Raw genomic sequence first — 13,402 nt, 5'->3', positions numbered from 1 at the left:
GTCACTGACTCGGTGATGCCATCTAACCATCTCATCCTCTGTCGTCCCCTTCTCCTGTCCTCTAGCATCGGGGTCTTTGCTAATGAGTAAGCTCTTGGCATCACGTGGTCAAAGTACTGAGCTTCAGCTTCAGCATCAGTCCTTCCAATGAATATTCAGGACTGATTTCCTTTAGGATGGATTGGTTTGATCTCCTTGCAGTCCAAAGGACTCTCCAACAGTCATCTCTAACACAAGAGTTCAAAAGCATCAGCTTTCAGCACTCAACCTTCTTTATGGTCCAACTCTCACATCCATACATGACTACTGGAAAACCATAGCTTTGACTAGATGGACCTGTATCAGCAAAGTCTCTGCTTTTAAATGTGCTATCTAGGTTCTTCATAGCTTTTTTTCCAAGGAGTAAACATCTTTTACTTTAATGGCTGCAGTCAACATCTGCAGTGATTCTGGAGCCCAAGAAAATAAAGTCTGTCACTGTTTCCATTGTTTCCCCATCTACTGTAATGAAATGATGGTCCACTTCATGTTCCTGGGTAGCACCTCTCATTACCTCCCGATTTCAATCCTTAATTTCCTAGGACTATAGCCTTGCCTAGTAACTGTCTGTAGTGGACTGGTGCTGGGGTCAGAGTGTGGGTGCCGGCAGTAGACCAAGTGTGAAGGGAGAGAAGGGGTCCCCACACATCACCCTTCCTGCTCCTGGCGGTTGTGACTCTCGTCTCAGTCCCCCTCTGACTTCCTGAACCATCCTGCCACCCACAGGTGCCCACACGGATGGCGCCCAGCAGGAGGGCCCAATGCCAAGGTGTCCAGGGACCTTCCTGCATCTGGCCCCCTGGGTGGTGACGCCTGGTCCCCCAGCACGGAGCCAAGATTACAGTGAAGTCCCCTGTGTCCCCCCTCAAAGCCGTGACTCAGGACTGCATCACAGACCCTGTCACCTCCTGTCAAGTCCCACCTCTACTTCTGTGAACCCAGAGGTCTGCAGAGACCCATGTGCCCTGTGGCCCCAGGAGGGCACCAATGCCCCCTGGGGAGGGGAGGGTGCTGGGAGCCCTCCAGGGCAACGTCTGGGGGACGAGCCCTGCTGGGAGCTGGGGAGCAGGTCTGTCCAGGCAGCATGGACGGTGCTCAGGCTGCCTTCTGTGGGCTGGCGGCCTTAGCCGTGGCTTCCTGGAGCCCGGCTGCTCTCCTCTGAGTGATGAAGGGGCTCAGTGCCTCGTGGCATTGCATCTAGCAGATGGACCGGCACGTCCAAGTGAGGGCCAGCCCTGAGCCAGGCCCAGGAGCGGTTGTCACTCCCGGGTACATGGTGGTCCCTCCCTGGGCCTCAGTCTCTGCTCCTGGGAGGGGAGGCGCTGGAGGAGGGGCCTCTGAGTCAGAGAAGCCGAGGCCCTGGGGCCTGCAAGCCCAGGGTGTCCAGGGTGCGTCCAGGGTAGCGGCCAGCCAATGTGCCCCAGCACAGAGGGAGGGGCCAGGCCCGCGGGAAGCACTTAGCATCCCACCCGGCTCTGTGCCCTTGGCTGCGGCTGCCTCCGGTGGAGGCGGTACTCAAGAGAAGGCTTGGCCAGCAGGCCCCAGTGCAGGTCAGGAAGCTAGCCGGCTGAAATCAAACTTGTATATAAGGGGCTAAACTTCTTAGGACGACCTGTGGTCTCTGAGCGGCCAGGACACGCCGCATGTTTCTTGGGGCCTGGCTGCACTGCAGCGTCCTCTTGTCCCTTCCGTGTGCCCAGGACCCGCACGCATCTCTTGGGGACCTCGCCCCCTCTGGTCCCCAGGAAGGTCTGATCGCGCTGCCACCCGCGCACCAGGCCACCTCGGGGATGCGGGTCCGCGGGCGCTCTGCCGAGGGCGGCCTCCGGGTACCTGACAGTGCACATCGGTGTGGTGGCGGCCATGGTGCGCGTGGGCCCGCGTCCGCGGAGGTCTGCGCGCCGCCGCGCCCTTCCGCGTGGGGGCGGGGTGTCGAGCCTCGGGGGCGGGGCTGGGGGCGGGCGCGGTCCCCGCCCACTACTCGCCTCCGACACACCCCGCAGCGCCAGGAGGGTTACCCTCCCGGCGGGGGGAACCCAGGGCCACCCCAGGCTGGCAGCTTTACTGTGAGCCCCCACCTACCCGATCAGAGCTAGGGGCGGCAGGGGTGGAGGGTGGGCGTGGGAGAGTGGGTGGGATGAGGGAGTCCCTTTCCATGGGGACCCCCTGAGAGGTGACTGCAGGCACCCCCGGCAGGCAGAGGAGCCCTGGGGCAGCGGTCCCTTTGAACAACAAGTGGGACCAGGGGCCGTGCTGTAAGGGCCCCGACCCCGGATGCCTCTGTCCTGGATGTGGCCCGGACAGTTGTACCGGGCCTCGCACTTAGAAGGACCCCATGATCGCTTTAAGCCTCTGCTGTGGTCATCTTGAAATTCTTGACCATCTTTGAACAAGGTTCCTACATTTTGACTTTGCACAGGGCCCTGAAAATCATGTAGTCGGGCCTCTGACAGCCAATGCATTAGCACGTGCATCTTTTCTGAATTCCCCACAGCTCACCACCTCCATGGCCACTAACCCCAAACTGAGTCAGGACCAGCTCACTCACATGCTGAGCGTCCTTGCAGCAGGCAGGCCTGTGCCTTTGGTTTCCCTTGACCCCGCCTAAGAGGCCCCTGATCTTTCAACCCTGTCCACCTGCAGTCTATCTCCCTCACAGCAGGAGGATGCTTCCAACCTGGAAATCAGATCAGGCCCTTCCCCGCTCAAAACCCTCAAACACTTCCCAACCCACTTGAGATAACAAATACACCACCATGGTCTCTGAGGCCCAGCTTGACTGGTCACTGGTCGTCTCTCCAATGACATCGTCTACCACTTCCTCTCCTCTCTGCTTACTCAAGCCCCACTACTAACCTTCTCTCTCTTTCCTGCCTCCCTGTCCTAGTTATGCCCTTCCCTAGCTCTTTGTGAGGCATGCTCCCTCATTTCATGCTGATCTGTTGGCTCAGAGGGCACCTCCTCGAAGAGGCCTTCCTTGATTCCCCATCTCATCCTCATTTTTATATCTTTCACTGCCTTATTTTTCATCCTATCACTTATCACATTCAAAATTCCACATGGAGTATCATGCTTGGGTTAATTTTGATTGTTGCTCACTCCTATTATAAGGAAACTCTATGGGAACTAGGCTTGGTGTTGAAGCCTAGAAAAGTGCCTAGTATAGTACGTGCTAGAGAACCCTGTGTGAAATGACTAATGCTAAATGAATTAATTGGGAATGAAAAGCAAAAAATCAGAGATCATAAGGGATAATCAGGGAAAATAAGAAACAAATAATTAGATGACACATTTAAACCAAACATATCAATCATCATGTGAAATTCTGAGAGTAGTTACATTAACTGTAAATAGTCTTTGGTTTTTTCAGTTGCTAAGTCCAGTTTATTATTTGCCAGACATGGAGTGCACCTTGCCAGGCTCCTCTGTCTTCCACCATCTCCCAGAGTTTGCTCAAATTCATATTCATTGAGTTGGTGATACTATCTTACCATCTCATCCTCTGCCCTCCCCTCTCCTTTTGCCTTCAATCTTTCCCAGCATCGGAGTTTCTTCCAATGAATTGGCTCTTCTCATCAGGTTCCAAGTATTGGAGCTTTAGGATCAGTCCTTCGAAAGAACATTCAGAGTTGATGGTGTAAATAACTCAATTAAAAGGCAGAGATTGACTGAGTGGATAAAAGAGTAAAATTCTATGACATGTTGCCTGCAGAAGACCACTATAAACAGAAAGACATAAATAAGTTGAAAGTAAATGAATGAAAAGGCAAGTTTAGGCTGGTTTTAGTGGAGAAGGCAATGGCACCCCAGTCCAGTACTCCTGCCTGAAAAATCCCATGGATGGGGGAGCCTGGTGGGCTGCAGTCCATGGGGTGTCTAAGAGTCAGACACGACTGAGCGATTTCACTTTCATTTTTCACTTTCATGCATTGGAGAAAGAAATGGCAACCCTCTCCAGTATTCTTGCCTGGAGAATCCCAGGGACGGGGGAGCCTAGTGGGCTTCCATCTATGGGGTCCCACAGAGTCGGACATGACTGAAGTGACTTAGCATAGCAGGCTGGTTTTAGGAAAGGCAGAGGAACCAGAGATCAAATTGCCAACATCTGCTGGATCATCGAAAAAGCAAGAGAGTTCCAGAAAAACATCTATTTCTGCTTTACTGACTATGCCAAAGCCTTTGACTGTGTGGATACAATAAACTGTGGAAAATTCTGAAAGAGATGGGAATACCAGACCACCTGACCTGCCTCTTGAAAAATCTGTATGCAGGTCAGGAAGCAACAGTTAGAACGGGACATGGAACAACAGACTGGTTCCAAATAGGAAAAGGAGTACATCAAGGCTGTATATTGTCACCCTGCTTATTTAACTTCTATTCAGAGTAAATCATGAGAAACGCTGGGCTGGAAGAAGCACAAACTGGAATCAGGATTGCCAGGAGTAATATCAATAACCTCAGATATGCAGATGACACCACCCTTATGGCAGAAAGTGAAGAAGCACTAAAAAGCCTCTTGATGAAAATGAAAGAGGAGACTGAAAAAGTTGGCTTAGAGCTCAACATTCAGAAAACTAAGATAATGGCATCTGGTCCCAGCACTTCATGGCAAATAGATGGGGAAACAGTGGAAACAATGGCTGACTTTATTTTCCGGGGTTCCAAAATCACTGCATATTAAAAAGCAGAGACATTACTTTGCCAACAAAGGTCGGTCTACTCAAGCCTATGGTTTTTCCAGTAGTCATGTATAGTTGTGAGAGTTGGATTATAAAGAAAGCTGAGCGCCGACGCATGGATGCTTTTGGAAGTATGGTGTTGGAGAAGACTCTTTGAGAGTCCCTTGGACTGCAAAGAAATCCAACCAGTCCATCCTAAAGGAGATCAGTCCTGGGTGTACATTGGAAGGACTGATGCTGAAGCTGAAACTAAAATACTTTGGCTACCTGATTGGAAGAGTTGACTCATTTGAAAAGACAATGATGCTGGGAAAGATTGAGGGCAGGAGGAGAAGGGGACAACAGAGGATGAGATGGTTGGATGGCATCGCTGACTCAATGGACATGGGTTTGGGTAGACTCCGGAAGGTGGTGATGGACAGGGAGGCCTGGCATGCTGTGGTTCATGGGATCACAGAGTCGGACAGGACTGAGCGACTAAACTGAACTGAAATGAATGAAAAAAACATATGCCACATAGACAATAAACTTGAGAAGGCCAGTGTTGCCATCTTATTATACTTCATTCCATTGCCTTTACTTATATATATTGTTATATAATTGACATATAATATGGCTATATATTTTTAACCAGGCAAAGGAGAATTCAAATCAAAGACTGTCACAAAAGATAAACACATTTCATAATGAAAAGAGGGGTAATTCAACAGAAAGACAAAACCACAATTGTGTGTCTACCTAATAAATAGAGCTCCAAAATATAAGAAGCAAAAGTTAACAGAATTAAACAACGAAATAGACAATTCCACGGTTACAGAGGGGAGATTATCACTGTGTCTCAGCAATTGCTAGAACTAGGAAAACACTGCAGACAATACATAGATCTAAGGAACAGCACCACCCTTCCTGACTTGACTCCCAAACAGAGGACCGCACACCCAACGACAGGAGAAGACACACTCTATTCCGGGGACACGGGACACACAGATGGACCTAACACAGACCACATGGTGGCCTCACACAAGGCTCAACTCCTTCGAAAAGGTCAAGGGTCGCACAGAATATTCTGTGACCATAACAAAACTGAATTACAGCTCAGTGACTGTGGGGATTTTTACAGAAACTCTAAGTGTCTGTAAGTGAAAGTGTAAGCTGAATTCACAGGTCAGACCCAAGGAGAGGAAACTGAACGACTGATTTCCTGGGCTGCAGGAAGCCCGCTGACCACGCTGACCTCAGGCCACCGTGGCCCCCGAACCCCACGCCCGCCGGGACCCCGCCCCGCGCCCCGGCCGCCCCGCGCCGCACACGCCGTGGCCGTTGGCCCTCCGCCCTGCGCCTCCGACGCAGCTCGCACCGGGCGCTGCCATGGGGCCCGGGCCGGCTCTCCTGCTCCTGGGCCTGGGCCTGGGCCTGGGCTGTGGGCCTGGCCGCCAGCCTCCGCCCCCGGCTCCCCCGCAGGCGCCCGGCTCGCCGCCCCGAGACCTCCCCGTCCCGACGCCCGCCTCGGCCCGGCGTTCCCCGTCCGAGACCCAGGCCCTCGTCCAGGCGCGGGGCCCGGAGGCCGCGCTCCGCTCGGTGAGGGCCTCCCGGGACCCTGGGGAGCGGGGCGCAGGCTTTGGCGGCCTTGGAGCCGGCCGCGCCCACGTCAGCCTCCGGGCCCGCGCGGCCCCAGGGGGCGGCATCTTCCTGAGCGGCCGCCGCAGCCTCTGCCTGCCGACCGGGCGTCCCGCGGGCCTCGCGCCGCGCTGCCTCCGCGCGCACGTCCAGCTGCGCGCCCGCCGCGCCGCCGCCACCGCGCCCGCGCCCGCGCCGGTGGACCTGCAGCTGTCCGCGCCCGGCGGCCGGCTCTCCCTGCGCTGGCTGGCCCGCCTGCCGCGCTCGCTCGGGCCTCTGGAGTGGACCTTCCGCCTCGGGCTGCTCGGGCCTGCGGCCGCCGAGCGCCACGCGTTGCCCCGTCGGGCTCTGCGCCGCGCCCGGCGCTCCTACCCGGGATTCGTGGCCCGAACCGAGTGTCCCACGGACGGACCCACCCCGGTGGTCTTAGAAGCTGTCAGCCCGAACAGCTCGGAACCCGCTGGGTCCTCGGTGTCCTGTCAGGTAACCCGACTGTCGGCCTGTCATTTGGACCGCGTGCGGATAAATAGGAACGACGACAAACCGGTCCGACTGACCAGGGACATGGGAGACACCTTCAATGCAACAGTCATCCTCTTCTGTCCAACCCAAGATTACTATGAGCGGAGGTGGTATATCTATCCCGTGCCCTATGTAGGAGCCGTGCCCGACTGGAGTAAATTCATCCATAAACCATCGGTCAGGTTAGGTAGATATGTAACAGTGTTGATTATACCCCCCTATGCTTTACCTTGGGGAATATATCTCTTTAATTTTTCGGTGGCTCTCAAATCGCGGCATCCCCAGGTTGAAGGGGAGGGCAGATCAGATGGCATCTATGTCGTCATTTATAAACGTCCCCTGAATGCTGTTATTTCAGGGCCTTCCAACATCACAGTTAATTTCACAGATGGGGTGACTCTCAATGGAAATATGTCTTCTGATCCAGAGGAAACAGACCCTCTAGAGAAAGAGAGACTTAAGTTTCTCTGGTACTGTACCACAAACCCTAGAAACTATGATGGAAAAAAAATAACAGTGAGAAGCAAGGAAGTTTGTCTCCCGGAGCAGGTTGATCTCAAGTGGACATTGACCTCTGGTCCTATTCTCACACTTTCTCCAGGAACACTTCAAGGTGGCCGCGTATATTTTTTCAGACTGGTGATCCAGAAGACCGGCAGGTCAGCATTTGCTGATGCAGCATTGCACGTGCTTCAAGGAGCCCCGGTAGCAAGCATCTCATGTATTGAAAACTGTGGCCAGGTTTTGGTTTTATCAGAGAGGTTCTCGTTGTCTCTGGATTGCACAGGTTGTACGGCAGGCCGAGATGTCTATTGGTGGTCCATTCTGACGTCTTCAGGTCAGGAGGTGCCATTTGACTGGACGGGGCAAACGTCAACAGGACGGATTGGTGCCTACGTGTCTATAAAGCCTTTTGCTTTCTGGAATTTCAGGGAAGATAAGTTTTGGATTTCATTAAATGCAGCAACTTGGAGTGGAGTCACCTTGACCTTGAGGTATCCTTTCATTATTCGCCATGTGCCAGTAACCACAGACTGCAAAATTGTTCCAGAAAAAGGAATTTCCTTCATTACAAAGTTTGTTGTCATTTGTACTTGTTTCAAGGATAAGAACATTGTTCTTACATATAAAATAATAGTTCCTGATGTACATGGTTTTGGTGAAATCAGTTCTTTGAAAGAGAATAACTTTGGGTCCGTCCTGTATTTGGGGAGGAATTGCACATCACCCCCTTCCTTCCTCCCTGTTGGTCTGTTGGACAGTCACTATGCCTTGAAAATAATAGCTCAGGCATATAATACCTCTCTGGGAGCTTTTTCTCAGGTGAACTTTTACGCCACTGTGAGGCCTCCCACTGACGTGAAGTCATTAACGACTGTGCTGGAGGAGTTATCCAACTTCACCATGGGACCAAATTCCTCCCTGTCTACTTTGCTTCAACAGCAGGATTTTCTAAATGCAAGTTATTTAATATATGTAGTAGCGTCTGTCTTGAATAGCATGAAAACCGATGTAAGTCTTCAAGCTGACAAAATTAAACTCCGAGAACACCTTTTCAATCAGACACTCATTCTTCCTATAAACACTTTGGTGAATATTAGCCAGGTGGTCATGGCTGTTACTAAATTAACAGAGAACACCTCTGAGATCAATGCATTCTCTCAGAAACTGGCCACAGTGAGGACTTGGCAAGCAAGCCAAGCCCTCCAAGAGAGTCATCAGAGAGATAAGCACATTTCTTCTGAGCAAATAGAAAGTGTGTGCACTGGAATATTAACAACCTTGTCTAACATACTGAAACTGCTGGTTCAGCACGAAGTCTTCGAAGAGCCTTTCCACGTGGTTGAATCTCTAGCAGACACAGTATTGGCTGTGAAAGTGCCAGAGAACGAGACCACTGTCTTGAGGACCTCCAACTTTAGAATGTATGTCAAGAAAACGGAAAAATGGAATGTTACCAAGTTCTTCAGCACTCAGAAGCACTGTCAGAATTGCTTTTTTCCCACCCTAAACGTGAACAGCATTCCTAGTCTGCCTGCCAACGCTCCGATTTCCACGATGTTTTGTGAATTTGTGGATGACCCTTTCCCTTGGCTAAATTATGGGGAAAACAGTTTGACCCAGGTGGTTGGATTCCGAATGACAGGCGTCGAGGCCTCGGGTGATGTGATTGAGATCCCACCTGATGCAGTGGAAGTGTACCTCGTCAGGAAAAACCTGAGCTTTGGCGCTTTTAATCTCACGGTGGGACCCAGCTCAGAGCCGTATGCAGGGGACGAGTCACTGACAAAGACCACAGGGGCGTTTAGCTTCGCTGTGGACTGTGCAGCAGGGAGGGACGTGCTGATCCACATCACGGCAGACGTGTCCGTGTTGTTCACGGTGTCTGTGTACGCGGGCCGGGAGATCACACCCAGCTCTTTTATGACCAGCTACCTGGTGCCTCATAAGATCCCTCCAATTGCCAACGAGAGTGACCTGTTTGACCCGGAGTGTCCGGTGAAGGAGGCCCGCGTGGTCTGCCTCCCCGCGGCCCTGCTGCAGGTCATAGCTCAGCGAACCGATTCCTCCGAGTGCACCGTCAGTGTGCTTCTACAGGCACCGCGCTTCGTCCTAAAACCCAATAACAAGTTGGTGAGAATTTCTGTTTTCAGCAGTGAATGCTTGGACATGTTTGGGATCCAGAGCGATTGGAGAGAAGGTACCTGCATTGTTGGAGAGAGGACCACTTGGCAAAGAGTGCACTGTATCTGCAAGAACCCACGGCGGGCCAAACGGCAGCTGGATATAATCCAACAGGCCAACCTTCACCTGCGTACCCACTATTTGACGGCCAAGGTCATCGTGGTCCCTAACCCTGTGGATTTACACCTGGAGGTCATCAAGAAGATCACCCAAAACCCTGTGACCCTCTTCACTGTACTTCTCACTTTGCTGTTGTACTTGGTCCTTGCCTTCTGGGCCTTGCACAGAGATGAAACGGACCAGTATCTCAGGGAGCATGTGATAGTTCTGCTTGATAATGATCCTTATGATAATGTGTGTTACCTAGTCACTGTTTTTACAGGAAGCCGTTGTGGTTCTGGGACCAGGGCCAATGTCTTTATCCAACTGCATGGAACCAAAGGTAGCAGTGATGTGCACTGTTTAAGCCACCCACAATTTACAACTCTCTACCGAGGAAGCATCTGCACTTTCCTCCTAGCAACAAAAGAGGACTTGGGGGACATCCATTCCCTCCGTGTGTGGCACAACAATGAGGGCAGGTCCCCTGCATGGTATTTAAGTAGGATCAAAGTGGAGAATCTGTTCAGCAGACACATCTGGCTCTTCATGTGCCGAGAATGGTTTTCTATCGAATCCTCTTTGGACCGAACCTTTCAAGTAATCCCCCCAGATAAGCCTGTGAAGAAAATGGACTTTTTCCTCATCGATTTAAATTATAACCTGGGGAGAAACCACTTGTGGTTCTCTGTTTTTTCTGGTGTCATTTCTGCACCGTTCAATAGGCTCCAGAGGCTGTCCTGTTGCTTAGCCATGTTGTTGTCCACACTTCTGTGTAATATTATGTTCTTTCATCTAGACAAGGAGATCGAAGCAGAGCCACAAGAGAAGAGGTACATCAGGTCGATGGTGATCGGATTGGAAAGTGCCTTTATTACCCTCCCTGTGCAATTAGTGATCACATCTTTGTTCATCTATTCCCAGAGGAGACCTCTTGTATCTCTAAATGAGGTCACACCTCGGAAGCATCCTTTGAAGCCAGCTGCAAATGAACACTGGGAACAACGGTTGGGAAAGTGGCATGCATATGAAATTAACAAGACACACTCCCAGGAGCTTGAGAAGTCTAATAGACATCCTGCAAAACCCAAGTCTTCTGTCGAGGTCACCTCTAAAGGACAGCCCCTGCCCAAGCAAGCAGAAAGCAAGGTCCCTGGCACCCCAAAGAAGATATCAGGCACCCAAAGCAAGGTCTCCAGGCCCCAAAAAGATGTCTCCAGGACACAGAGAAAGGTCTCCGGCACCCCGAGAATGGTCGCCGACACCCCTGGAAAAGCCTCTGGCACCCAAAGAAAGATCTCTAGGGCCCAGGAGAAGAACAAAAACACCAACAACCCAAATGTTGAAGACAATCAAAGCGTTTCTTCCGAGGATCTACCTCCCCAGCCAGGTTTGCGAGCCCTCAAAGAGAAGCCCAGGATGGTCCTGCCACGGTGCTGCGTTAGTGTGGCCTGGCTCCTAGTTTTTCTCACCTGTGCAGTATCCTCCTACTTCATCATATTTTATGGACTGACTTATGGCCTGGAAAAGTCAATAGCATGGCTGTTTGCATCGTTCTGTGCATTCACCTTGTCAGTCTTTCTAGTGCAGCCATCTAAAATCATGCTTACGTCAAGCTACAGGACAAGTACAGCCAAGTATTCGAAGAACCTTTCATGGATCAGCAACTATCACTTCACTGAGATCAAGCTGCAAAACCTCTGGAAGGACCCAGAAGAAATGGACAGACGCCACCAGTTCGTCATTGAGCTTCGAAACTCAAGGATGTACCAGCCTCTCACCCAAGATGAAATCACAATATTCAAAAGAAAGAAGAGGATCAAGAGAAGAGCTTTCCTGTTCCTTATTTACATCCTCACCCACTTCATCTTTCTGACTCTCTTGCTGAACCTTGTCGCCATCCTACGCCCCACTGACAGCTTTTACTACAATCAGTTTATTCGTGACCAGTTCTCTGTGGATCTGGCAGGCGTGACCAGGCTGGAAGACATCTATCAGTGGCTGAACGGGGTGCTGTTGCCTCTGCTCCACAATGACCCAAATCCCACGTTTCTGCCTGACAGCTCCTCTAAAATCCTCGGCCTGCCGCTTATGAGGCAGGTGAGGGCACAACCTGGAGAGATAACATGTCTGTCGGCCAAGAAATTTGTGGAGGGCAGCCTCAAAGGAGAGATTCGCTGTCACCCCAAATATGGGATGGACCCAGAAGACACAAAAAACTACTCTGGGTCGTGGAATAAAGTTAGTAAGCGGGACACTGACAAGACGACCAAAGGGTTTACTTATAAGCCTCCAGAGAAGAGATGGGCGTACTCTTCCCATGGGCTGTGGCATACCTATGGCTCAGGAGGGTACGCCTTCTACTTTTTTCCAGCAGAGCAGCAGTTTAATTCCACACTGAGGCTCAGCGAGCTCCAGAAAAACCGCTGGCTGGATGAGAAGACCTGGTCTGTGATTGTGGAACTGACCACCTTCAATCCAGACATCAATCTCCTCTGTAGCATCTCGGTCATCTTTGAAGTCTCTCAGTTAGGTGTTGTGAACACTAGCCTGAATGCTCACTCCTTCTCACTCACTCATTTCAACAGAAAATACTCAGAAGAAATCTACTTGTACGTGGCCATCTACCTTTTCTTTCTCGCCTATATTGCCGATGAGGTCAATGTCATCACGGATGAATGGACTGCCTACGTGAAAAGTGTATATAATTGGATCAGTTTTGCTCTTAAATTCTTCCTTGCCTTGTTGATCGTGCTCTTTTTCAGGAAGCACTTCTTGGCCATCGGTGTAGTTCGGGCTTACCTGTCAAATCCCGAAGATTTCATGCCCTTTCATGCAGTGGCCCAAGTGGATTACACCATGAAGGTGATTTTGGGTTTCCTGGTATTTCTGACGATGCTGAAGACGCTCCGGTATTCCAGGGTCTTTTACGACGTGCGTCTGGCTCAGAGGGCCATCCAGACTGCCCTTCCCGGCATCTGCCACGTGGCATTGGTGCTGTCCGTGTATTTCTTTGTCTTCATGGCATTCGGCTACTTGGTGTTCGGGCAGGACGAGTGGAATTACAGTGACATGATCCACGCCACCCAGACAGTAGTTTCCTACTGTGTCTCAGCTTTTCAGAACACCGAATTTTTCAATAACCGGGTTCTCGGGATCCTCTTCCTCTCATCTTTCGTACTGGTGATGATCTGCATATTGATTAACTTATTTCGTGCTGTGATTTTGTCTGCCTACGAGGAAATGAAGCAGCCCGTATATGAGGAGCCCTCAGAAGAGGCAGAAGCCATGACCTATCTGTGTCACCGGCTAAGATCTGTTTTTTGCTGCCTGTGCTTCAAACCCAGGGCGGAAGACGAACCCAAGTTCTTCATCAACATGGTGTACGGGCAGCCAGAGAAGAACAGCCGCCGCTACCTGGGGCTGAAGACCAGGAACATTAATGGGAAGAAAATGGTTTACCTCGTCGTGTGATCCAGGACAGTTTCAAGACCCACAGGCAGGTTTCTCCCCAAGGCTCAGTTTCTGGGATCAAGGAATGTTTAGTGGCTCAGTTGTGTTTTCTATCCATATCCTTCACAGTGCACACCCCCACGTCTGGAAACGTCTGCAGTGGTGGCCTCCGCTCTTGGGACTTGAAAGGAGGGTCAAGGGCAGTGTGGCCTCTGCGGAGAGAGGAGGGCGACCATCTCTGAGTCCTGGGTTCATTTCCCTTTTTCTTAGAAGTTGCTGTCTTTGGCACCGACTGCAGTTTAGAGGGC

The 13,402-nt window shown here is 51.3% G+C and overlaps 1 protein-coding gene across 1 annotated transcript; it reads left to right on the top strand.

Annotated features, from left to right (window-relative positions):
- Positions 1–1,682: 1,682 nt before the first annotated feature.
- LOC136170202 (polycystin family receptor for egg jelly-like) lies at positions 1,683–13,115 on the top strand. Its single transcript, XM_065938426.1, has 3 exons — positions 1,683–2,105; positions 5,958–10,790; positions 10,938–13,115. Exons 1-3 carry the CDS (start codon positions 1,683–1,685, stop codon positions 13,113–13,115), a joined length of 7,434 nt encoding a protein of 2,477 aa, XP_065794498.1.
- The last annotated feature ends 287 nt before the right edge of the window (positions 13,116–13,402 follow it).

This window comes from Muntiacus reevesi, chromosome 1 (assembly GCF_963930625.1).
Source record: "Muntiacus reevesi chromosome 1, mMunRee1.1, whole genome shotgun sequence".
NCBI lineage: Eukaryota > Metazoa > Chordata > Mammalia > Artiodactyla > Cervidae > Muntiacus > Muntiacus reevesi.
Note: the sequence above shows the minus strand (reverse complement) of the source record. Positions and strands in the feature narration are given on the sequence as shown.